Raw genomic sequence first — 27,730 nt, forward strand, 5'->3', positions numbered from 1 at the left:
AAATGATGGAATCAATTATTAAGAATGTCATAGCAGCACATTTGGAAAGAGGTGACATGTTAGGTCCAAGTCAGCATGGATTTGTGAAAGGGAAATCATGCTTGGCAAATCTTCTGGAATTTTTTGAGATGTTTCCAGTAGAGTGGACAAGGGAGAACCAGTTGATGTGGTTATTTGGACTTTCAGAAGGCTTTCGACAAGGTCCCACACAAGAGATTAATGTGCAAAGTTAAAGCACATGGGATTGGGGGTAGTGTGCTGACATGGATTGAGAACTGGTTGTCAGACAGGAAGCAAAGAGTAGGAGTAAATGGGTACTTTTCAGAATGACAGGCAGTGACTAGTGGGGTACTGCAAAGTTCTGTGCTGGGGCCCCAGCTGTTTACATTGTACATTAATGATTTAGACGAGGGGATTAAATGTAGTATCTCCAAATTTGCGGATGACACTAAGTTGGGTGGCAGTGTGAGCTGCGAGGAGGATGCTATGAGGCTGCAGAGTGACTTGGTTTGGTTAGGTGAGTGGGCAAATGCATGGGAGATGAAGTATAATGTGGATAAATGTGAGGTTATCCACTTTGGTGGTAAAAACAGAGACACAGACTATTATCTGAATGGTGACAGATTAGGAAAAGGGGAGGTGCAACGAGACCTGGGTGTCATGGTACATCAGTCATTGAAGGTTGGCATGCAGGTACAGCAGGCGGTTAAGAAAGCAAATGGCTTTCATAGCGAGGGGATTTGAGTACGGGGCAGGGAAGTGTTACTACAGTTGTACAGGGCCTTGGTGAGGCCACACCTGGAGTATTGTGTACAGTTTTGGTCTCCTAACTTGAGGAAGGACATTCTTGCTATTGAGGGAGTGCAGCGAAGATTCACCAGACTGATTCCCGGGATGGCGGGACTGACATATCAAGAAAGACTGGATCAACTGGGCTTGTATTCACTGGAGTTCAGAAGAATGAGAGGGGATCTCATAGAAACGTTTAAAATTCTGACGGGTTTAGACAGGTTAGATGCAGGAAAATGGTTCCCAATGTTGGGGAAGTCCAGAACCAGGGGTCACAGTCTAAGGATAAGGGGTAAGCCATTTAGGACCGAGATGAGGAGAAACTTCTTCACCCAGAGAGTGGTGAACCTGTGGAATTCTCTACCACAGAAAGTTGTTGAGGCCAATTCACTAAATATGTTCAAAAAGGAATTAGATGTAGTCCTTACTACTAGGGGGATCAAGGCATATGGCGAGAAAGCAGGAATGGGGTACTGAAGTTGCATGTTCAGCCATGAACTCATTGAATGGCAGTGCAGACTCGAAGGGCCGAATGGCCTACTCCTGCACCTATTTTCTATGTTTCTATGTTTAACTACTGTTCAGCTCTTTATATATGACACTGTTTGATCATAGCCAAATTTATTGTTTAGTATTTGTCAAGATAATGAATGTCAGTGGTAGGTAATTGGACTGTCCTCTTTTGTCAGCATCAAACACACCAAGGACAGATATACCGCAGGTTGCATGCAAAGTGGAACTGACTTTTCTCTGTTTCAACAATGTGCCGTAACCGCAATCTCAACAGAGAATCTTCCTCCACGCTGTAAAAGGGTCCTCTACCTATTTTCAAGGCATCCCAGAGAGAGAGAGAGATTTCCAATTTGTATCTAAATGAAGGTAGTTTTATGCTAGGTATCCGTCCATGCCAGGAACTTGATTGTGATTTCCCCAAACTCAATTCATAGGACTCTGAAAGCCAGGAGGGAGAGAAGATGTTCATATCCTCAACTTCTGAAACTGTTTTCAAAATGAGTGGGAATAATTTGTTCTAGTTGTTGTATGTAGCGACAGTTTCAAGAAATGCAGAAGACTATTGGCATCATTTGTGCAGGGATAGGAATGAGAAGCCATTCGTAGAATTAAAGAATTTTATAGTACACAAGGAAATCATTTGGCCCGTCGCACCTTTGCCAGCTCCCTGATAGAGCTAGTCACACTCCCATTCCCCATACCTTTTAATTTTTTATTTTTCAAATGTTTATCCACTTCCCTTTTAAAGACTATTCAGTGTGCTTGCACCACTGTTTCTGATGGGGCATTCCAACTTTCAGTGTTAAAAAGCATTTCCAAACCTATTTCTTCTGCCATTAGTGGGAACACTCTTTGACTGAGTCAGTGGTTGTGGTTTCAAGCCCCACTCCAGAGATTTGAGCACATAATGTGTACTGACATTTCACTGCAGTACTGAGGGAGTGCTGCACTGTCAGAGGTGCCATCTTTTTGATGAGATGTTAGACCTAGGTTCTATCTGCCCTGTCAGGAATGTAAAAGATCCCACGGCACTATTTGAAGGAGAGCAAGGGAGTTCTTCGCTTCCTAGCCAATATTTATCCCTCAACCAACATCATTAAAAGTGATTATCTGGTCATTTATTTTGTTGTTATTTGAGGGACATTGTTTTATGCAGAATGGCTGCTGCATTTCCCTACATCACAACAGTGATTACACTTCAAAAGTACTTAATTGGCTCTACCTCTCTACCACTTCTCTCAACCCCTTCACGGTCTCTAAATTGCTCGTATCAAATGACGTTTACCACGGCAGCTGGGGAATTTAAATTCAATTAATTAAATAAAAACCTGGAATAAAAAGCTAGTATCAGTAATGGTGTCCATGAAACTACCAGATTGTCATAAAAACCCATCTGGTTCACTAATGTCCTTTCGTGAAGGAAATTTACTATCTTTACCCAGTCTAGTCCATGTGTGACTCCAGACCCACAGCAATGTGGTTGGCTCTTAACTGCCCTCTGAAATAGCCCAGCGAGCCACTCAGTTGTATTCAAGAAGGCAGCTCACTACCGCCTTCTCGAGGGCAATTAGGGTTGGGCAATAACTGTTGGCCTTGCCGGCGATGCCCACATCTCGTGAATGAATTATTTTTAAAGGTGATGATATTGACGGTGTCTGTTGACAATGTCCGACACTTATGTCGATTGAGCGAACAGCATTATACTGCCCTTTTGAAACAACAAAGATCTTGACATGGTACCAGTGCCAAAATCGGCAGCATCAATGAAACTAGCAAGTGATAAAGGGATCTGCAGAAACTCTAATCCTCTGCCTTTTCGTATAATTTAGGGAACTACAATGGTGACCCTGATGATGATATTATTATGCCTAATGGCAGCCTCGCAGCAAATTCTAATAAACTGGGAGAGAGTTGGCAAGTACCTGACGGAGAGACTGAGTAAGTATACACAACTTAATTATAACTCCCTCTAGAATATAAAAAAAAGATCATTCTTGGGATGTGGGCGTCGCTGGCAAGACTGGCATTTATTGCCCATGCCTAGTTGCACTTAAGAATGTGGTGGTGAGCCTTCTTCTTGAACCACTATTCCATGATTAGCATCAAGTCCCTTGGGAATGAAAAGATACCCAGTGTTCCTGCTCCTGATCCGGAAAGCTGAGTCATGTCTCAAGTTATTTCATATTTCTCACTCCACTTGTTTCACTTTTATTTGCAAATGCAGGTGCAATCATGGTGAGACTGGCTTCAACTGTGATCCAAAAATAAAGGAAAATGCAGAGAAAGATACTGCTTGTGGAATGATTACAGATCGAACAGGTACAAGTCTGCTGTTTCAGGATAATAATATATCAGTTTAAAGCAAACCAAGTAAAATTAAAGCAGGCTGTTAGCGAAGTGATTCCCTCAATGGTTTCAAACTGATTAACATGGGGCCTGAGTTTGGTGAAACCTAAGTTCCATAAGAAGATAAGAATTAGGAACAGGAGTAGGCCATCTAGCCCCTCGAGCCTGCTCCGCCATTCAACAAGTTCATGGTTGATCTGGCCGTGGACTCAGCTCCACTTACCCGCCCGCTCCCCGTAACCCTTAATTCCCTTATTGGTTAAAAATCTATCTGTATGTGATTTGAATACATTCAATGAGCTAGCCTCAACTGCTTCCTTGGGCAGAGAATTCCACAGATTCACAACCCTTGGGAGAAGAAATTTCTTCTCAACTCAGTTTTAAATTGGCTCCCCAGTATTTTGAACCTGTGCCCCCTAGTTCTAGTCTCCCCGACCAGTGAAAACAACCTCTCTGCCTCTATCTTGTCTATCCCTTTCATTATTTTAAATGTTTCTATAAGATCACCCCTCCAATGAGTAAAGACCCAGTCTACTCAATCTATCATCATAAGGTAACCCCCTCATCTCCGGAATCAGCCTAGTGAATCGTCTCTGTACCCCCTCCAAAGCTAGTGTATCCTTTCTTAAGTAAGGTGACCAAAACTGCACGCAATACTCCAGGTGCGGCCTCACCAATACCCTATACAGTTGCAGCAGGACCTCCCTACTTTTGTACTCCATCCCTCTCGCAATGAAGGCCAACATTCCATTCGCCTTCCTGATTACCTGCTGCACCTGCAAACTAACTTTTTGGGATTCATGCACAAGGACCCCCAGGTCCCTCTGCACCGCAGCATGTTGTAATTTCTCCCCATTCAAATAATATTCCCTTTTACTGTTTTTTTTTTCTCAAGGTGGATGACCTCACATTTTCCGACATTGTATTCCATCTGCCAAACCTTAGCCCATTCGCTTAAACTATCTAAATCTCTTTGCAGCCTCTCTGTGTCCTCTACACAACCCGCTTTCCCACTAATCTTTGTGTCATCTGCAAATTCCCTCTTCCAGGTCATCCATGTATATTGTAAACAGTTGTGGTCCCAGCACCGATCCCTGTGGCACACCACTAACCACCGATTTCCAACCCGAAAAGGACCCATTTATCCCAACTCTCTGCTTTCTGTTAGCTAGCCAATTCTCTATCCATGCTAATACATTTCCTCTGACTCCGCGTACCTTTATCTTCTGCAGTAACCTTTTGTGTGGCACCTTATCGAATGCTTTTTAGAAATCTAAATACACCACATCCATCGGTACACCTCTATCCACCATGCTCGTTATATCCTCAAAGAATTCCAGTAAATTAGTTAAGCATGATTTCCCCTTCATGAATCCATGTTGCGTCTGCTTGATTGCACTATTCCTATCTAGATGTCCCGCTATTTCTTCCTTAATGATAGCTTCAAGCATTTTCCCCACTACAGATGTTAAACTAACCAGCCTATAGTTACCTGCCTTTTGTCTGCCCCCTTTTTTAAACAGAGGCGTTACATTAGTTGCTTTCCAATCCGCTGGTACCTCCCCAGAGTCCAGAGAATTTTGGTAGATTATAACGAATGCATCTGCTATAACTTCCGCCATCTCTTTTAATACCCTGGGATGCATTTCATCAGGACCAGGGGACTTGTCTACCTTGAGTCCCATTAGCCTGTCCAGCACTACCCCCCTAGTGATAGTGATTGTCTCAAGGTCCTCCCTTCCCACATTCCCATGACCAGCAATTTTTGGCATGGTTTTTGTATCTTCCACTGTGAAGACCGAAGCAAAATAATTGTTTAAGGTCTCAGCCATTTCCACATTTCCCATTATTAAATCCCCCTTCTCATCTTCTAAGTTACCAACATTTACTTTAGTCACTCTTTTCCGTTTTATATATCGGTAAAAGCTTTTACTATCCGCCCAAGTGCCGTCGAAAGGACTGCTAAGATCCTGACGGTACTTACACTAAACATCCGTAAGACAAAGGTCCTCCACCAACCTGACCCCACCACACAGCACTGTCCCCCGGTCATGAAAATCTACCGCACAGCCTTGGACAACGTGGACCACTTCCCATACCTTGGGAGCTTATTATCAGCAAGGGCAGACATCAACGATGAGGTCCAACACCGTCTCCAGTGCACCAGCGCAGCTTTCTGTCACCTGAGGAAAAGAGTGTTCGAAGACCAGGCCCGCAAATCTGGCACCAAGCTTATGGTCTACAGGGCTGTTGTGATACCTGCGCTCCTGTATAGCTCAGAGACATGGACCATATACAGTAGACACTTCAAATTGCTGGAGAAATACCACCAACGATGACTCTGCAAGATCCTGCAAATCCCCTGGGAGGATCGACGCACCAACATCAGTGTTCTCGATCAGGCCAACATCCCCAGCATCGAAGCACTGACCACACTCGACCAGCTCCGTTGGGCGGGCCACATCGTCTGCATGCCTGACATGAGACTCCCAAAGCAAGCGCTCTATTCGGAACTCCTACACGGCAAGCGAGCCCCAGCTGGGCAGAGGAAATGTTTCAAGGACATCCTCAAAGCCTCCTTGATAAAGTTCAACATCCCCACTGGCACCTGGGAATCCCTGGCCCACGACCGCCCTAAGTGGAGGAAGAGCATCCGGGAGGGCGCTGAGCACCTCGAGTCTCGTCGCCGAGAACATGCAGAAACCAAGCACAGACAGCAGAAGGAGCGTGCAGCAAACCAGACTCCCCACAATCCCTTTCCTTCAACGACTGTCTGTCCCACTTGTGACTTGGCTGTAATTCCCGTATTGGACTGTACAGTCACCTGAGAACTCACTTTTAGAGTGGAAGCAAGTCTTCCTCGATTTCGAGGGACTGCCTATGATGATGACTTTGGGCGGAAGTTTCGTGAAAAAAATGTGGGAAAAACCGCCTGGCAGAAAAAATGGGCCTTTCATGCTGATTCTGGGCAGCAGCGGGCGATATGTCCCATTCTTGGTGGCAAATGCGATCCTCGGCAAAGTACCGCCGAGGATAGAGTCGAGCCCAGGGAGGGGGGGAATAGCGAGAATAAAAAATTTTCAAAACAATAAAAAAAAACACCAGAAATCCTTCAGAGGACCCATTGACCTAAATCCCAACAAAAGAAATAAAGAAAAGAAGTGCTCTAACCTTTTCTTGCAGGTCTTCATACTCACCGTTCAGGTAAGACCTGCCTCCACCCGGCAGTCTCTTCTGCTGTTGGAGCGGGGGACCGTCCGGACCAAACTGGGGATGCAGCGGGCGGGAGGACTTTTGTGAATGGCGCATGCCAACGGATGCTCCCCAGCGGTCTTCTTTCTCCGCCGGCGCGAGGACCTCACTTAACTCGCTCGGAGGGGAGAGTGCCCAGAAAACATCGAGACCGCCGACAAAAGTCGACCAATCTCGGCCCCTGGCATACAACTCATATTTGTTGGTATGCAATTTCCCCTAAGAGAGCACTCCACTCCATGACCGATTGTTGCCTTTCAATGCAAGCATTCCACCTATCATAACATTCTATTCATTCTGAGTGTGGCAACATTTACACTTTGGGCTGACCAGCCTGTCAATGGAAGGAGATAAGGGACCTCATGGGGAACAATAGGAGGAAGTAACTTGAGAGTGAGTTACAGACTGGCATCTAATTGGGCAGTTCAGATGGTTTATATGCAGAATAACGAATATGTGTGAATGAGTTGCAAGTGGAATCTAATTGAGGGGTTTGGATCATTTTATATACAATCTTGGATATCTGGGAACAAGTTACTGGCAGGAATCTATAAGAATTAGATTATTTATACATAGAGTAGTGGCTTCTCAGGAGTGAGTTATAGGAATCTAATCCAGGAGTTCAGATGATTTGTCTGTAGAATAATATTACAGGCTGGAATCCCATGGCACAGGGAACATAGGAACAGGCGGAGGCCATTTAGCCCCTCGAGCCCGTTCCGCCATTCAATGAAATCATGGCTGATCTGCAACCTAACTCCGTATACACGCCTTTGCCCCATATCCCTTAATACCTTTGGTTAACAGAAATCTATCAATCTCAGATTTAAAATTAACGATTGATCTAGCATCAATTGCTGTTTGCGGAAGAGAGTTCCAAAATTTTACACCCTTGTGTGCAGAAGTGTTTCCTAATTTCAGTCCTAAAAGGTCTGTTTGAAGAACGAAAGAATTTGCATTTATATAGCTCTTTACCACGTCCAAACAATTCACAATCAATAAATCACCTCCTTCCCAATGGAATCTGACATACATAAATTTACCCCAAACTATCCCCTTAGTATGAGCAATGCCACGGTATTCAACGACAAAATAATGTACAAGCAGGACTGATGACATACTTTAATACAATCAAGGGGATTGAACATTCATTCATAAAACAATTCTTTGCTCGGAATTACGTGTAAGGCACAGGAATGTTTTGCAACATGTTACAAGGCCACTCAAGGCTTGTACCTTTACTATAGAAAATTGATTGTCTGGGAAAACTTTTGAAAGTAATACTATTTAAATTGGAAATAGTTATTTTTCTGTCCGGATATAATCTTGTATCTTTTCTTTTCTGTATTTACTTAGGTTTATTCAAAGAGTGCCATGCTAAAGTCCCACCCAAAAATTACTTTGACAACTGTGTCTATGACATGTGCATGGATGGAGGGCAGTCCACAACACTTTGCTTTGCCCTACAGACCTACGCTGACTTGTGCGCTCAAGCAGGAGTCTGTATAGAGTGGAGAAACAATGCATTCTGCTGTAAGTTGTGTTTTGCAATTCATTGCCCAGCTATATCCTGTCCACAAAAAGCAGGACAAATCCAACCCGACCAATCACCATCCTATCTATCTACTCTCAATCATCAGCAAAGTGATGGAAGGAGTTAGCGACACTGCTATCAAGCAGCATTTACTCACCAATAAACTTCTCACCGATGCTCAGTTTGGGTTCCAGAACCTCATTACAGACTTGGTCCAAACGTGGACTGAAGAGCTGAATTCCAAAGGTGAGGTGAGAGTGACTGCCCTTGACATCAAGCATTCATCCGAGTGTGGCATCAAGGTGTTCTAATAAAACTAAAGTCAATGGGTATCAGGGGGAAAACTCTCCAGTGGCTGGAGCCATGCTGAGCACAAAGAAAGGTGGTTGTGGTTGTTGGGAGCCAACCATCTCAGCCCCAGGATATCACTGCAGGATTTTCTCAGGGCAGTGTACTAGGCCCAACCATCTTCAGCTACTTCATTAATGACCTTTACTCTGTCATAAGGTCAGAAGTAGGGATGTTTGCTGATGACTGCACAGTGTTCAGTTCCATTCGCAACTCCTCAGATAATTAAACAGTACATGCACGCATGCAGCGAGACCTGGACAACATCGACGTATGTGCTGATAAGTGGCAAGTAACATTCGTACCACACAAATGCCAGACAATGATCATCTCCAACAAGCAAGAGTCTAACCATCTCCCTATGACATTCAATGTCATTATCATCATCGAATTTCTCCACCATCAACATCTTGGGGTCACCATTGACCAGAAACTCAACTGGGACAGGCCCATAAATTGTGTGGCTACTACAGGAGATCTGTGGCAAGTGGCTCACCTCCTGATTCCCCAAAGACTGTCCACCACCTACAAGGTACAAGTCTCTCCACTTGCCTGGATGAGTGCAGCAGCAGCAGCAACTCAAGAAGCTCAACACCATCCAGGACAAAGCAGCCCACTTGATCGGCACTCCATCTACCACCTTAAACATCCACTCTCTCCACCACTGGTGCACTGTGGCTGCCGTGTGTACCGTACAGGATGCACTGCAAACAACTCGCCGAGGCTTCTTCGGCAGCATCTTCCAAATCCGTGAACTCCACCACCTAGAGGGATAAGGGCAGCAGGTGTAACGGAACACCATCACCTCCAAGTCACATACCATTTGACTTGGACGTCTATCGCCGCTGAGTCAAATTCGTCGAACTCTCTACCGAACAGCACTCGGCATGCCTTCACCACACGGACTGCAGTGGTTCAAGAAGGCAGCTCACCACCATCTTCTTAAGGGCAGCTTGGGATGGGCAATAAATGCTGGCCTTTCCAGTGGCGCCCACATCTTAAAAATGAATTTTTACAAAGGGCCGGGTGGAACGGATATCCGGGAGTTGCAGTGGGAGGCCCAATCTATTTTAATAGCAGGCCTCTGTTGAATTCCACCAGCCAAATAGCCGAAACAGCTGACCAGAGGCAGCTCAACTGCTTACAGGCTACAAAGAACGGGCGACCAAGATGTCACCTGGCTGGCACCTTTATTTTATTTGTTCCTGGGATGTGGGCATTGCTGGCAAGATCAGCATTTATTGCCCATCCCTAATTGCCCTTAAGAAGGTGGTGGTGAGCTGTCTTCTTGAACCACTGCAGTCCGTGTGGTGAAGGTGCTCCCACAGTGCTGTTAGGGAGGGAGTTCCAGGATTTTGACTGTAGCTACGTTATGTTGGTGATGGAGCAAATGAATATTTAAGGTGGTGGATGGGCTGCCAATGAAGCGGGCTGCTTTGTTCTGGGTGGTGTCGAGCTTTTGAGTGTTGTTGGAGCTGCACTCATCAAGTGGAGAGTATTCCATCACACTCCTGACTTGTACTTTGTAGATGATGGAAAGGCTTTGGGGAGTCAGGAGATGAGACACTCGGCTCAGAATACCCAGCCTCTGACCTGCTCTTGTTGCCACAGTGTTTATGTGGCTAGTCCAGTTAAGTTTCTGTTCAATGGTGAACCCAGGATGTTGATTGCGGGGGATTCAGTGATGCTAATGCCGTTGAATGTCAAAGGAGGTGGTTAGACTCTCGCTTGTTGGAGATAGTCATTGCCTGGCACTTGTGTGGCGCGATTGTTACTTGCCACTTATCAGCCCCAGCCTGAATGTCGTCCAGTTCTTGTTGCATGCAGGCATGGACTGCACCATTATCTGATGAGTTGCGAATGGCACTGAACACTGTGCAGTCGTCAGCGAACATCCTCACTTCTAACCTTATGATGGAGGGAAGGTCATTGAAGAAGCAGCTGAAGATGGTTGGGCCTAGGACACTGCCTGTGGAACTCCTGCAGCGATGTCCTGAGGGTGTGATGATTGACCTCCAACCACCGCAACCATCTTCCTTTGTGCTAGGTATGACTCCAGCCAGTGGAGAGCCTTTCCCCGGATTCCCATTGACTTCATTTTTACTAGAGCTCCTTGATGCCACACTCAGTCAAGTGCTGCCTTGATGTCAAGGGCAGTCATTCTCACCTCACCTCTGGAATTCAGCTCTTTTGTCCATGTTTGGACTAAGGGTGTAATGAGGTCTGGGGCCGAGTGGTCCTGACCTGATAGGGCCTCCGCTGAGTAGCCAGCAGCTGCAACTGGTTGGAGTGTCCATGACGGATGCTTTACTCATTAGGTTGTTAAAATGGCTTTGCGATGATGTCTGAGCAGTCAGACCCCGATTAATATAAACTCTTGATGTTTCCTGCTGAGTCAGACACAATCCTCAACCACCCGGTTTCAATATAGCCGCAGGCGGCAGCAGAATGTGAAGCAAACTGCTGACAAATTAACTCCTGTTCCTCCTGAGTTCTGCCTGGTGGAGGGAGTTAAAATTCCCACTATAATTTTCCAACCCCTCAAAAAATTGTGCAATTGATTAATTTGTGTTAACACCTTATTACATGTTAGAAATGTTGAAGATTATCTTATACATCCCTACCCCCACTAGTCGCCTTCCAGAACTTGGCTCAAAATGGCCGATCTTCATGTGTCAGCCTATACATCGAGTGTCAACCAGCTTTTCAAACATGGGCTCATTACAACCAAGCTTGACCTGACTCCTGTTGTACACACACACATACTTTCTGCAAGTGTCACTGGATCTCTGAACAATTTCCACCCCACCCCTCCGGCCCACTGGTTTAAGAGCATTCAGCCCAACTGTGACACTGGTACTGATTGTCTGGCTGAGATCAACTAACTAAACATGATCGGGGATTGAACATGGGATATTGCTGGTCTGTCTGGGTCAGTACATACTACATGGTACACTTACAGATAGACTTGTAGGCAACACAAAGTCAAACCTTGAGAACACAAAAAAATAATCACAAAAAAATATCCATTGTCATTCTTAGCAACGAACACACACCCCTGGAGTGTGATCAATGTTAATTAATCAAACATCACAGCCTTCACAGATAACAGCTTTCATTTGAGATATTTTGACATACTGACATTGGGAATGTAGGCAATGTGACAGGTTCTACTGTCATGTTGCTAATGTAAAATGAACCACACCTGTGAGATATCAGTTTGTTTTTCTCCCACCTATTAGAATGTTAAATAATTTCAATAAGCTACACATAGTGAGGCAGAAATGATTGCTAAATACTTGTATATTTTCTTCAGCCTTATCCTGTCCTGGTGGTAGTCACTATGAGAGATGCGGCACAAGTTGCCCTGCTAGTTGTACGGACCCGTCTGCACCTGATAGCTGCGTTCTACCAACTGTTGAAGGATGCTTCTGTGACCCTGGATACGTTCTGAGTGTGGACAAATGCGTCCCAAGCAGTCAGTGTGGCTGTGTGGATGAGAACAACAAATACTATCAGGTAAATGCACAAGGCTTTGCCCGATGCAATCATCTAAGTTACTGAATTTTCTTCGGCAGCACTTCTCAAACCACGACCTCTACCACCTAGAAGGACAAGGCCATCAGCTCCAAGTTCCCCTCCAAGTCACATACCATCCTGACTTGGAAATATATCACCGTACCTTCATCGTCGCTGGGTCAAAATCCTGGAACTCCCTCCGTAACGGCGTTGTGGGAGTACCTTGACCACACGACTTCAGCTGTTCAAGAAGGAAGCTCACCATCATCTTCTCAAGGGCAATTAGAGATGGGCAATAAATGTTGGTCTTGCCAGCAAGGCCCACATCCCAAGAACGAATAATAAAAAAAGAAAAGAGATCATGCTGGAAATGCACAGCAAGTCAATCTGTATCTGAAAGAAATAGATAGGTTTTGTCAGGATTCTGCACATTTTCCAGCCTGTTTAAATTCCAGCGGTGGGGAAGACTAAGGGAGAATCTTCTGCCTGTGCATCTCACATCACGGGGCCATGAACTCCCGGAAACTCAGCGCATTATGCCTCAGTGGAACTAATGCCAGCTGAGACCTGCCATGAGGCCTATTGATGTTGTTAGCGTGAATGTTTTCTCAGAAGAATCACTCAACACTCAGAGTCGGTTCCAACACCAATGTGGCCTTTATTAATGCTCAGCGGGGAGGAAGTCTCAGGACTGTATCCAGGCTTCTCTCCCCTGAACAAAGGGTTTCATGGATCTTTATATGTTTTACAACAGTTTACTACAGTTACATACAACAGTTTACTACAGTTACATTAGACCAATAGCGTTAGCCTCTAAACGTAAAGTGGCTCATGTGTTGCCAAGAGATGTGTTGCTAAGGGGTGTGTTGCTAGGGATGACTCATGTGTCCTATAACATGGCCTGGGCCTCTCTTATCTTACTGTCCTTGGATGCTGGCATTGGGTAGCCTCCTTATTAGAGTTACATATTCGGTTCTTGTCAGCTCGGGCTGATTCATGCCCTCATTATGTTATGTAGGCCCCTCTTATCTCTATTTCTCGGGGCTCTGCTGTGTGGAGTTATAATGGTTTGTTATAGTTATCTTGTATCCAAGGCATTCCTGGCAGTGGGCCTCACAGGGTTATTGCTCGGTCAGCCTCAGTCAATAGTTCACAGCTTGACTACCTGATTTCTCATCATGCCTGGGCAGCCATTTTATGTGTGGCCACTTTAAACTTATATGAGTTTAGATATATTCAGCAGGTGCCTAATGCCTACAATAATGTTTTTAGAGATCCTCGTAGAGATTGATTACTTTATTAAAAAATTGATCGAGAGCTGAAGAACTTGTTACCATTTCTTTCCTCAGCCTCGGGATGGGCCTCGTGTACCCCTACCGGAGCAGCTTTGGGTCACTCCACCTTCTGGCAGATAAATTGGGGTACATGCTGCTGATGTGCCCTACCCCGATCGTGTAAATGACCCAGTCCCCGGGGTCTCTAGCTTCGGGTTAAAGGGGACAGGGTCTCTGCTCTGCTATATTTGTACTGGCGTATGGGTACCCCAGAAATTTCGGGGCCATTGTTCCTACAGAATTCCGACTACATTTCCGTCAATCAGCTCAGCAGCGATGATGGGGCCAAATGAATTCACTCCACCTGAACTAGCCTAGCCGCTTCAGTCATCTGTATCCCTTTCAGTGATGAGACACTCTTGACATTGTCTATCCAGTGCTTCCTTGTTCCATGTCTCTCTGTGCGCAGGGCCATGTGAGGTGTTCCAGCCGTTTGCCTTCTTGAAATGTGCCCAAACCATCACAGTCGCCTTTCTTCGATCTTCTGTATGAGTTGTTTCTCATCCAAGCCATGCATGTTATATCATTCTTGATTTTTTGCAGCCTGGATATGCCCAGTATTCATCTCAACCAACTCATCTCTGCTGTTCGTATCTTTTGCTCATCAACTTTTCTCATGTTGAAACATTCAGATCTGTTTAATAATATGGGGATAACTGCATTATTTAGCCTTTCATATCCTGCTTAATCTTCCAAAAGCAACAGAACCAAATCCAATCCTTCTTTTGATGTTGTCTTCGCAATTCCCATTCTCTGACACTAACCCATACACACATTTCCACCTGTTCAACTGCATACCCTCCACTGTAATGTGTACATCTTCCTGATTCTTCCCAAATGACATGATCTGAGTCTTTTTGTTAATGTGTAACCCAAATGTTATACTCTCCACATACACCTTATCAGTTAGTTTCTGCAAATCAGTTTTAGATATTGCTATAAGGTCAATGTTATCATCAAATCTGAGATTGTTCAAAACCTTGCCACATTAGGAGACTACCCTGTACTTCAGTGTCATCTTTTTGTGCACATTTCATTGCTGCTTCAGTACTGGATTAATAAATTAGGTGACTGTGCATCTTTGTCTCACCCCAGCTGTTGATATAAACCATTCCCCTGGTTGTCAGTCTATTCCAACAGCACTCAGAGATGTGTCAGACTGATAGAAAACATCTACAACAAGTTTCTCAGGAATGCCATACATCCTCAAAGCATGCCATATCTCTTCTTGACAACATAGCCTTGGTTGGACCACACTTGGAGTAATTGAACAGTTCTAGTCTCCATATTATAGGAATATTATAGAGGCACTGGAGAAAGTCCAAAAAGATTTACTGGGATGAGTTGAGTTAGAGTTGAGAGGTTAAACCTATCAGGAAAGATTGAACAGGATGGGGCTCTTTTCTCTGGAAAAGAGAAGACTGAGAGGTGACCTGCTGGAGGTCTTCAAAATTATGAAGAGGTTTGACAAGGTAGACGTACAGAGGATGTTTCCACTTGCGGGGGAGACCAGAATTAGAGTCTATAAATAAAAGACTGTCACCAATCAATCGAATAGAAAATTTCGGAGAAACATCTTTAACCAGAGAGTGATGAGAATGTGGAACTCGCTACCACAGGGAGTGGTTGAGGCGAATAACATAGATGCATTCAAGGAAAAGCTAGATAAACACATGAGGGAGAAAGGAATAGAAGGTTATGCTGATGGAGTGAGATGAAGAGGGGTGGGAGGAGGCTCGTGTGGAGCATAAACACCGGCACGGATGTGGGGCTGAATGACCAGTTTCTGTGCTGTAAATACTTTGTAATATTTTGTAAAACACCATCAAAGTCCTGCTTAAAATCTATGAAGTTGCTGTAACAATGGATGTTGTGCCGTATGGAACAAAAAGTAATTATGGGGCAACCGCAGATTAGATTTTTCAGTCGTGTCGTACACACAGGGCAATTAGTTCTCTCAAAAGCAAGACTGAAAGCACTCATGACACTCAAAACACTCAATTTTCTTAATATATATATATATCTATCACCATCATCATAGGCAGTGCCTCGAATCGAGGATGACTTGCTTCCACATCAAAAAGTTCACAGGTGTTTCAATAAAGGACCTAAAATTCCAGGTCCGAACTAAATCTTGAAGGGTGGAAGATGTTTGTGTGTGGATTTTTTTAACCTGTAGTGACCATTGCACACCAGCCCCAACACGGGCTTGACAGAGCTAGGTCTTGGCCCAGTAACAAGGATTAACCAAGACGACTGGAGACCAGCTCTGCTACACGGACCTAGTGTGCACACATATTGCAGAGTGGGCTGGCCCGTGCTGCCCCTGGGCCCTCTATATATATATATATATATATAGAGAGAGAGAGAAAAAAATCAGTGCGTGATTAGTTAAGGAAAGTGAACTGAGAACAGATCACATAATTGCCAGGCAGCCCATTCTCCTTGTTAATTAATGGGGGAGAGTAAGAAGATGTGTTTTAATAGGCCATATTTTCATGTGTAACAATTCATCTATTTCTCACATTGAAACCACTTCCTTTAACAATGTCCTTTCGGTTGATTTTGCAGCTGAATGAAAGCTGGTTCACCAATGAGAACTGCACTGAGCGTTGTACGTGCTTGCGCAAAAACATCACCTGTACAACCTGGAAGTGTGGAGTGCTGGAGAAATGTGAGAGACGAGACGGAGAGCTGGGGTGTCAAATGACAGGTTAGTAGCTTCACCTCACAAAGAGGGAAGGCAATGATCTGCCAATTGGCAGTGGTATCTTTAGTTCAAATCTACTAGCACATAACATCTGTGGAAAAGTAAAGATGTAACAGTCATTGAGACATTAAGTTTGAGTTAAGATTTCTGTATTTCCAGTTAAAATTTTATAGCATCATAGAAATTTACGGCACAGAAGGAGGCCATTTGGCCCACCGTGTCTATGCTGGCCAAATAAGAGCTATCCAGCCTAATCCCACTTTCCAGCTCTTGGTCCGTAGCCTTGTAGGTTATGGCACTTCATGTGCATATCCAGGTACTTTTTAAATGCGATGAGTGTTTCTGCCTCTACCACCCTTTCAGGCAGTGAGTTCCAGACTCCACCATCCTCTCGGTGAAAATATTTCTCCTCAACTCCCGTTTAATCCTTCTACCAATTACTTTAAATCTATGTCCCCTGGTATTGACCCCTCTGCTAAGGGAAATGTCCTTCCTAAACACTCTTATCGAGGACCCTCATAATTTTATACACCTCAATCAAGTCTCCCCTCAACCTGTTCTGCTTCAAAGAAAACAACCCCAACCTATCCAATCTTTCCTCATAGCTAAAATTCTCTAGTCCTGGCAACATCCTCGTAAATTTCCTCTGTATCCTCACAAGTGCGATCACATCTTTCCTGTAGTGTGGTGACCAGAACTGTACACAGTACTCTCGCTGTGACCTAACTAGTGTTTTACACAGTTCAAGCATAACCTCATTGCTCTTATATTCTATGCCTCGGCTAATAAAGGAAAGTATCCCGTCTGCCTCTTTATGTCCTCTCAATGGATTAGTGTGTAAATATACCACCTAGTGTACATATCAGGTCCCAGGTTCTGTCTTTGTTCTAAGAAACTCAGTTGAGGCAGCAGTAGAGGTGCTACAATTTGTCTCAGCACCATTGGCCTAGGGAGAGCAAAAATTAGCCATGCTTCCGATGGCTGTCCAGTGGCTCCTGCTGCAAAGTGCACTCCGTAGTGAGCAAACAGAAACTAGCAATGTGGTGTTCCCAGTACTCTTTCCCAGTTTCCCACACCACAACAGTGACTACATTGCAATACTATTTCATTGTCTGTGAAGCACTTTGGGATGTCCTTTATTCGGTTAGGGGAATCTTAAGCATACGACGTGTGATGTGTGCACATCCATCCAGGGCAGGGTTTGTGAAGACCCCTGTCATGTATTCTACTGTCATTGTAATCCATGTATAAACTGACCTAAGTTGTACACTGAGAACACTGACCACTAGGTGGTGAACTTGTGGGAGGCACTCCTAACCTAGACTTTCAGGTACAAAAGGGGAAGCTCCACCCATCTTCTCCACTTCAGTGCTGGCGAATAAAGGTTACTGGTCACAGAGTGACCTTCTCTCAAGTATGGGCCTCGTGTGCATTTATACTGTATAGTAAGGACAAATTATTGGCAACGAGAAACTAGGATTTAAACCACGCGAGCATGGCCACCAGCAGCACAGACGAGAGGTACTGTGTTGGTGATGATTGGGACGATTTTATTGAGAGACTGCAGCAAAGTTTCGTCACCAAGGAATGGTTGGGACAGGATTCGGCCGACAAACGCAGGGCTCATCTCCTGACGGTTTGTGGATCCAGGACATACTCCCTGATGAAGGACCTTCTAGCGCCAGAGAAGCCGGCGGGCAGACTTTTGAAGAGCTCAGTAAGCTGATCGGGGAACACTTTAAACCGGCGAGCAGCATGCACATGGCGCGACACCGGTTTTACACGCACCGGCGGCGAAAAGGGCAAAGCATTCCAGACTTCGTGTTAGACCTCCGGCGACTGGCGAGCCTATATTAGTTCCCAGATGCATGCAGAGCGGAGATGCTATGAGACTTTTTTATTGAGGGCATCGGGCATGCTGGGGTTTTCAGGAAATTGATTGAGACCAAAGACTTGACCCTGGAAACGGCGGCTTTGATGGCCCAGACATTTATCTCAGGGGAGGAAGAGACCAGAATGATGTTTGACAAAAATCTTGGTTTAAATGCAGCAAATAGACAGGGAGTCAACCTTGTTAACACGGCACACAGTTCTCCAGGCAGGTGGGCAATCGGACATGCCCGAGCATGCAGTCGTACCCAAAGGGGGAATTCAACAGAGACAATGGCTAGCTGAACGGCGATTCATGCCATCGCAAGGGACAATGCGGCCAGTAATAGGGCCATCAACACCTGTCAATGGTGCGCTTAAGGACAGTTACAGAGACAGTCAGAGATGATTGACTGGTAATGGACCTTTTGTTTCCAACAACGGCTCATGTTGGAGGTGTAGAGGCAAACACACAGCCAGAGTTTGCAGGTATCAGCAATATACCTGCAGAAATTACAACGTCAGCGGTCACTTGGCACGTATGTGCAGGAAGCCTGCAGCCAGGTTGATGCACAAGGAGGATGGGCCCGATATAAGCCCTACGAGGCCAAATGGACACAGGGGGGAAATCGCTGGAAGCTGAAGTTTAACGAGTTCATGTGGAGCACATATACAGTTCATACATCAGGACGCCACCGATAATGTTGAAAGTGCTCCTCAATGGCATCCCAGTATCAATGGAGCTAGACACAGGTGCCAGCCAGTCCCTGATGAGTATCAAACAGTTTGACAAGTTGAGGGCATCCAAGGTCAGGAGGCCAAAATTATTGCCGATTGACGCACAGCTACGGACATATACAAAGGAGATCATTCCGGTGCTAGGCAGCGCCATGGTAGTCGTGACCCACAAAGATTCGGAGAGCAGGTTGCCATTCTGGATTGTCCCGGGGGACGGTCCCGCACTGCGGGGGAGGAGTTGGCTTGCTGTCATGAACTGGAAATGGGGCGATATCAATGCAATTTCTTCTGTGGAGCGAATATCATGCTCACAGGTCCTGGACAAATTTGACTCATTATTTCAACCTGGCATTGGCACTTTCATGGGGACCAAGGTAGTGATTCACATAAATCTGGACGCCAGGCCAGTACACCTCAAGGCCAGAGTGGTGCTGTACGTGATGCGGGAAAAGATAGAAGGCGAATTGGACCGCCTGCTGAGGGAAGGCATCATCTCGCCAGTCGAATTCAGTGACTGGGCGAGCCCGATTGTACCGGTGCTCGAGACGGATGAGTCGGTCAGGATATGTGGTGATTACAAGGCCACCATCAATCGGGTGTCACTCCAAGACCAGTATCCGCTACCGAGAGTGGAGGACCTCTTCGCGACGCTATCCGGTGGCAAGCTATTTTCAAAATTGGACCTAACCTCAGCTTACATGACCCAGGAGCTGGCGAGTGAGTCGAAGAAGCTGACCACCATCACGACACACAAGGGGTTGTTTGAGTACAACTGATGTCTGTTTGGGATTCACTTGGCCACCGCGATCTTTCAACGCAATAGGGAAAACCTCCTCAAGTCGATTCCAAGGACGGTGGTTTTTCAAGATGACATCCTCATCACGGGTTGTGATACTGAAGAACACCTCCACAACCTGGAGGAGATGCTACGCATACTGGTCTGCGACTGAAAAAGGTGAAATGCGACTTCCTAGCTCCAGAGGTCGAATTCCTGGGGATGAGGGTAGCAGCAGATGGGATCAGACCTACTGCATCCAAAATGGAAGCGATCCAGAGAGCATCCAGACCCAGTAACATGACGGAGCTGCGTTCGTTTCTGGGACTCCTGAACTATTTTGGTAACTTTCTTCCCAAATTGAGCACGCTGTTAGAGCCGCTACATGTGCTCCTACGCGAATGGCTCTGGAGGGACAGCCAGGAAAGGGCTTTTGACAGAGCATGCAATTTGTTATGCTCCAACAATCTGTTAACACTATATGACCCATGTAAGAAACTTGTGTTAACATGCGATGCGTCATCCTATGGGGTCGGGTGTGTGTTGCAGCATGTGAAGGGTCAGTTACAGCCAGTAGCTTATGCCTCCAGAAGTCTGTCCCAGGCAGAAAGAGGCTACGGGATGGTAGAAAAGGAAGCGCTTGCATGTGTATATGCAGTAAAAAATATGCACCAGTACCTGTTTGGCAGGAAATTTGAGCTGGAGACAGATCACAAACCCCTAACATTCCTTTTGGCTGACAACAAGGCCATTAATGCAAATGCGTCGGCCCGCATACATAGGTGGGCACTCACATTAGCCGCCTATGACTATACAATTCGGCACAGACCTGGCACTGAAAGCTGCGCTGATGCACTCAGCAGGCTCCCACTAGCCACCACCGAGGGAGAAACCGAGCATGCTGCTGAGATGGTCATGGCTGTTGAAGGTTTTGAAAGCGAAGGCTCACACGTGACAGCCCGTCAGATCAAAGTCTGGACAAATAGAGACCCGCTACTGTCTTTAGTCAAGAAATGTGTCTTGAATGGGGACTGCGCAGCCACGTACGGGGCACGCCCTGAGGAATTTAAACCATTTCACAGGCACAAGGATGAAATCTCAATTCAAGCCGATTGTCAGAAACTGAGTAGTCATGCCCCAGATGGGCAGAGAGGCGTTCATCCGAGAACTCCACAATGAGCACCCAGGCATTGACATGATGAAGGCAATTGCCAGGTCACACGTTTGGTGGCCAGGGATAGATGCAGATCTGAAACTTTGTGATCGCAGGTGCAACACGTGTGCCCAGCTGGCCCACCAAGCCATGGTCACGCATCCATGTGGACTACGCAGGTCCTTTCATGGGAACAATGTTTTTTGTTGTAGTAGACGCCTACTCCAAATGGATCGAGTGTGACATTCTCAATTCAAGCACATCCTCTGCCACGGTAGAAAGTCTACGGGCAATGTTCGCCGCCCATGGTCTACCGGACGTCTTGGTCAGCGACAATGGCCCGTGCTTTACAAACATTGAATTCCAGGACTTCATGGCAGGAAATGGTATCAACCATGTCAGAACGGCACCGTTCAAGCCGGCCTCAAACGGCCAGGTGGAACGAGCAGTGCAGATAATCAAACAGGAGATGCTCAGAATCCAAGGGGGTTTCCTACAAAGCCGCTTATCACGCCTCCTGTTGGCCAATAGATCCCGACCACGCTCGCTCACCGGGGTTCCACCTGCAGAGCTGCTAATGAAAAGGACACTCAAAACAAGGTTATCCCTTATACACCCCACCATGAAATAAATTGTTGAGAGCAGGCACCGGTCACAATGTGACTACCATAATGGGAATGCGAGGGCGCGATGTATTGATGTCAATGACCCTGTCTTTATCCTCAACTATGCTGCAGGGCCCAAATGGCTTGCAGGCACTGTGATTGCAAAAGAGGGGAATAGGATTCTGGTAATTAATCTTACCAATGGACAAATCTGCCGCAAACACGTGGATCAAACAAAAAGGGAGGTTCAGCAAGCCCACAGAAGAAGCAGAGGAATAACACGATGTAGAGTTCACTCCACCACAGGTGACCGAACACCGGAACCAAGTGGAGGAGAGCCCAGTCATGGTGGGCAGTCCAGACAGGCCTGAGGCACTGCAAACAGCAGACACTCAGGCCAGCGCCCAACAACCGGAGCCCCAACTCAGGCGCTCTGCAAGGGAGCGTAAACCACCAGAGAGACTTAACCTGTGATCCCAATAAGACTTTGGGGGAGGAGGTGATGTCATGTATTCTACTGTCATTGTAATCCATGTATAAACTGACCTAAGTTGTACACCGTGAGAACACTAACCACTAGGTGGTGAACTTGTGGGAGACACTCCTAACCTGGACTTTCAAGTATAAAAGGGGAAGCTCCACCCATCTTCTCCACTTCAGTGCTGGCGAATAAAGGTTACTGGTCACAAAGTGACCTTCTCACAAGTATGGGCCTCGTGTGCATTTATCCTGTATAGTAAGGACATATTAACCCCAGTCGTTGAATTTCTTTCTGATAGTCACTCTCAATGACCACGTTTGAAGAATGGCTACATAGAGGTAGTGGAACCCATGGAAGTGCGTAAGTCAGCAAATTCAGGACAGCGGACAAGAACATTGGAGGGGATGTGAGCTTCTACAGCCTTCAGGACAAAATATAAAGTTTCAGCCTTGAACTTCTGAAGTTTTTGGTGATAGAAAACCAATGCTCATTGCAACATCATGTAATTAGTTGCAAGTGGTTCAAGTCCCACTCCAGGGATGTGAGCAGAAAAATATCTAGGCTGACACTCCAGTGAGTACTGAGGAAGTCCTGCACTGTCAGAGGTGCCAGTTTTCGCATGAGATGTTAAACCGAGGCCCCGTCTGCCCTCTCACTTGGATGTAAAGAATCCTATGGCATTATTTCGAATAAGAGCAGGGGAGTTATCTCCTGGTGTCCTGGGCCAATATTTATCCCTCAGTCAACATCACCAAAACAGATTATCTGATCATTATTATCATGTTGCTGTTTGTGGGAACTTGCTGTGCGCAAATTGGCTGCCACGTTTCCTACATTACAACAGTGACTACACTTCAAAAGTACTTCATTGGCTGTAAAGCACTTTGGGATGTCCGGTGGTTGTGAAAGGCGCTATAAAAATAAAAGTCTTTCTTTCTTTCTAAGAATTTCATGCAGCACAGCACAGCCTTGTCCAGGATTTCACTGAATTATTTTTGTTTATCTAGGAAGTGCCTCTTGCTATGTTGCTGGTGGTCCTCACTATCATACCTTTGATAAAATCATGTACACATTCTCGGGCACTTGTGCATACACCCTGGTGAAAATGTGTGACAACAGCAGTGTGATCCCCGTCAGAATCAGCACATTGAATGAAGGACATGGGAAACCCCTAGCAGCTTATTTGAGAGAGATCTACATAGAAGTGTATGATGTTCAGCTCACTCTGCAGAAAAACAGGAGAATCTTGGTAAGGGGAAAATAAACTGTGCAGTGCAATGAAACCACTGCAAAAGAATTTCATTTGTTGCAACCTTTTAATTTTTTCTTGACCTTCTTTTGTGTGAATTTTGTGCTTATCAAGTAAAGGATTCTCGTGCCAAGGAATGAAACATATATGTTGGGCACCCAGTGTTAGTATTGGGGACTCCAAGGAAATGTATAGCACAGTTAGATGCCGAGTAATGGTCACTCTTCTCTGCCCCAACCTCAGAAGAGCAACTGAGTGAAACTGACAATTCAGTGCCAATTAGTTAATGAATAGATTTCTCTTTAGCCCGCCATGCTGCATACAATTCATCAGCCACTGGTTCGAGTCGGTGACCTGCTCTACAGAATATTTAACTAGGTGTTAGGGATTCTGCAAGAATAGTTCACGGTGATCAATCATTGATGGTTTACCTCCTCCTGGGGAAGTACCTTTAGATGACATACCATGATTGGAAACTGACTGGCAAATCACAGACACATCATAGAATCATCGAATTGTTACAGCACAGAAGGAGATCATTCGGCCCGTCGATCCCGTGCCGGCTCTCTGCAAGAACACTTCAGCCAGTCCCACTCCCCTGCCCTTTCTCCATGCCCCTGGAGATTGTTTTACTTCCGGTACTTATCCAATTCCCCTTTGAAAGCCACATAGCTATATCCCACCATTCTGTGGTACAAAACAGTGGTGCACTAACTTACTGGCGGAGAAATTGTCCTCTGTTAAGATCATGGCTGATTATTCACCTCAGTATCCATTTCCTGCTTTCTCTCCATACCCCTTGATCCCTTTAGCCATAAGGGCCATATCCAACTCCCTCTTGAATATATCTAATGACCTGGCATCAACAACTCTCTGCAGAAGAGAATGCCACAGGTTCACAACTCTGAGTGAAGAAGTTTCTCCTCAACTAATTGCTAAATGGCCTACCCCTTATCCTTAGACTGTGTCCCCTGGTTCTGGAACTCCCAAACATCGGGAACATTCTTCCCGCATCTAACCTGTCCAGTCGTGTCAGAATGTTATATGTTTCTATGAGATCCCCTCTCATTCTTCTAAACTCCAGTGAATACAGGCCCAGTTGATCCAATCTCTCCTCATATGTCAGTCCTGCCATCCCTGGCATCAGTCTGGTGAACCTTCGCTGCACTCCCTCAATAGCAAGAACGTCCTTCCTCAGATTAGGAGACCAAAACTGAACACAATATTCCAGGTGAGGCCTCAGCAAGGCCCTGTACAACTGCAGTAAGACCTCCCTGGTCCTATACTCAAATCCCCTAGCTATGAAGGCCAAAATGCCTTTTGCCTTCTTCACCAGCTGCGCCAAACTGTATGCCAACCTTCAATGCCTGATGTACCATGCCACCCAGATCTCGTTGCACCTCCCCTTTTCCTAATCTGCCGCCGTTCAGTTAATATTCTGTCTTCATGTTTTTGCCACCAAAGTGGATAAGCTCACATTTATACACATTATACAGCATCTGCCATGCACTTGCCCATTCACCTAACCTGTCCAAGTCACCCTGCAGCCTCTTTGCATCCTCCTCACAGCTCACACCGCCACCCAGCTTAGTGTCATCTGCAAATTTGGAGATATTACTCTCGATTCCTTCCTCTTAATCATTGATGTATATTGTAAATAGCTGGGGTCCCAGCACTGAGCCCTGCGGCACCTAACTAGTCTCTGCCTGCCATTCTGAAATGACCCATTTATCCTGACTCTCTGCTTCCTGTCTGCCAACCAGTTCTCTATCCACGTCAAACCATTACCCCCAATACCATATTCTACACTCACTGGTCCGGTGAAAAGGGATTGATATTGTTTCTGTCACTCAATGGGACAATGGGGCAGTTTCAAATTGCTTGGTTAGGGTAGACTAGATACTTTATGAATCACTCTCTGGTACTGTGTGTCAGTGTGTGATCGACAGGTGTGTATAGGACAGACACTGTCACTCACTCTCTGCTCCTGTGTGTCAGTGTGAGATTGACAGGTGTGTATAGGACAGACACTGTCACTCACTCTCTGCTCCTGTGTGTCAGTGTGAGATTGACAGGTGTGTATAGGACAGACACTGTCATTCACTCTCTGCTCCTGTGTGTCAGTGTGTGATTGACAGATGTGTATAGGACAGACACTGTCACTCACTTTCTGGTACTGTGTGTCAGTGTGTGATTGACAGGTGTGTATAGGACAGACACTGTCACTCACTCTCTGGTACTGTGTGTCAGTGTGTGATTGACAGGTGTGTATAGGACAGACACTGTCACTCACTCTCTGCTCCTGTGTGTCAGTGTGAGATTGACAGGTGTGTATAGGACAGACACTGTCACTCACTCTCTGTTCCTGTGTGTCAGTGTGAGATTGACAGGTGTGTATAGGACAGACACTGTCACTCACTCTCTGTTCCTGTGTGTCAGTGTGAGATTGACAGGTGTGTATAGGACAGACACTGTCACTCACTCTCTGCTCCTGTGTGCCAGTCTGAGATTGACAGTTGTGTACAACAAATAGTTGTCACTCACTCTCTGGTCATACATATCAGTTTGGGTACTGTTGTTGACTATAGGATAGATAGTGTACCTGTCACTCTCTGTTACTGTGTGGCAGTGTTTGATTGTCAGTGGAATACAAAATGCAGATACTTTTTAACTCCCATTCTGCAATACAGATTGACCAAACTGATAAATATATTATTTTTCCAAAAACGACCAATGTTTTACTCTCTGAAAAAATGCGTCAGTGTGGGATAAAGGGAGAATATACGAAAGATGTGTTAAATGTGTATTGAGATTGCAAATTGGAGTAGATTTTCAACTTGCGATCGGGCATAAGACTGACCGTTATACAAACCGTATGATATCCATTTACCTCAACTGCCTGTTATACAAACTGTATGATGTCCATTTACATCACCTTCCCATTATACAAACCGTATGTTTTTCATTTCCATTAAAGTCAGTGGAAACAAAAATGGCGCGGTTTCGGTAGTGGATGGCCAATCCACAACACCAGTTTTATGCTGGGGGCAAGTTGGAAATCCATTCTTTATAAACTGATTTAGAATTTACACTAAGAAACTATTCCCCTGTGCTCCCAGTTGGTCTTAGTTGTCATCCTTCAACGTTCAGTTATTACTGTTTAGTTTTTAATGCTGAAAAGTGATTCTGTTTCATCACTGTTTTGCCTCAGTTGATAGTGTCATACAAAGTGTCTTACTTTCTAGCTGGATGGAGAAAGGACCCGCATGCCAATCCAGGGTCGTGTGAGAGGCGTAAATGTTATAACAAATGGTATCTACACAATAGTTGAGACGGATTTTGGAATGTCAGTGAAATTTGATGGCAATCACAATCTGGAGATTAATTTGCCTAACTCGTATTATTCAAAGGTAAGCAGACCAGGAATTTTATTTCATAGTATACCTAAATGTTACACAATTATGTGAAAGGAAACAACAAATAAGGGAAAAATGAATGTCTATCGTACTTATAACAATTAATATTTTATTGCCCCTAAAGAACTGAGAATCTATAATCAAACCACAGTGACTCAGAACATAGTGCTTGGCCCACATGTGGTTAGTATATCCTTCATTGAGGCTATAGAAAAACCTAATACTTTCTGTATATTTTAATATAATGTAAACAAATACAGATCAAATTTTCCTTATGATTCAAATCCTTTATGAAAAAAGATGTGCGTAAGGTGGTGAAGGAATATGTTTTTCATAACAGGTGTTAGAAATCAGGGGTGTCTAAAATATATATGGTTATGTGAACGATGTTGTGTTTACGTGATTGTGTTAGAACTTGAGACAAAAAGTCTCTTCAGACTAGTATTAAAATAACTAGATAAATGCTTAGAATCTGCTTATGTTTTTGGTTCCCTGCAGATGTTATCGCATTCTGCACTATGACAGTCATATACAACCTTGTTTCCAGATTAGCTATTTATGTGCGAGGAAGGTTGTTTCATGTATCTTTAATTTGACCAAACTAAGGCCCAACTCCTATGTTTCTTCCATTACTGCTAATAACCATATTATGGGCCCAAGTTTCCCCAGGAGCTGCTCTGGTTTTTTTGGACTATCTTAAAAATCGCAATTCTCCCCATTTAATTTGCTCCAGTGTAAGTGAGTTAGTTAGGTTTTTAAAGTTTAGTTTTACCAGCCACTTACACCTGTTTTGGCCATTTAAGCAAATTTAGCCAGCTAAAAGTTACTCCAAACTAACTTAGGCCAGCGTATGTGGCCACTTTCATACGCTCAGAAAAACCTTGTGGTGAATTAAGAAATCAGCACAGGTAGCCAGAGATAGGGGGGGAAGGGAAGTGAGAGGATTTTGCAAAGCACTAAACACCTTCACAACAACATTAAAGAAGCATAAGTACATTTAAAACACTAAGCACTAAACAAAGAAGTACATTTAAAGCACCAAGCACTAAACAAAGCACAAAAATAAGCATTCAATAACAAATAAAAAATACAAGGAAGC

General features: G+C 45.0%; 1 protein-coding gene across 5 annotated transcripts in view; it reads left to right on the forward strand.

Moving 5' to 3' along the window:
- LOC139266019 (IgGFc-binding protein-like) overlaps positions 1-27,730 on the forward strand; it is a 131,197-nt gene that overhangs the window by 35,208 nt on the left and 68,259 nt on the right. For 4 of the 5 annotated variants that reach the window (XM_070883782.1, XM_070883780.1, XM_070883783.1 and 1 more), the window contains 7 exons: positions 3,132-3,240; positions 3,527-3,621; positions 8,257-8,433; positions 12,099-12,301; positions 16,207-16,348; positions 22,974-23,215; positions 26,461-26,625. In XM_070883782.1, the coding sequence (XP_070739883.1) occupies positions 3,132-3,240; positions 3,527-3,621; positions 8,257-8,433; positions 12,099-12,301; positions 16,207-16,348; positions 22,974-23,215; positions 26,461-26,625 (1,133 nt within the window). Of the gene's footprint in view, positions 1-3,131; positions 3,241-3,526; positions 3,622-8,256; positions 8,434-12,098; positions 12,302-16,206; positions 16,349-22,973; positions 23,216-26,460; positions 26,626-27,730 lie in introns of those variants that run through there. The other variant, XM_070883784.1, reaches the window with a different exon arrangement.

This window comes from Pristiophorus japonicus, chromosome 6, assembly GCF_044704955.1.
Source record: "Pristiophorus japonicus isolate sPriJap1 chromosome 6, sPriJap1.hap1, whole genome shotgun sequence".
Lineage (NCBI taxonomy): Eukaryota > Metazoa > Chordata > Chondrichthyes > Pristiophoridae > Pristiophorus > Pristiophorus japonicus.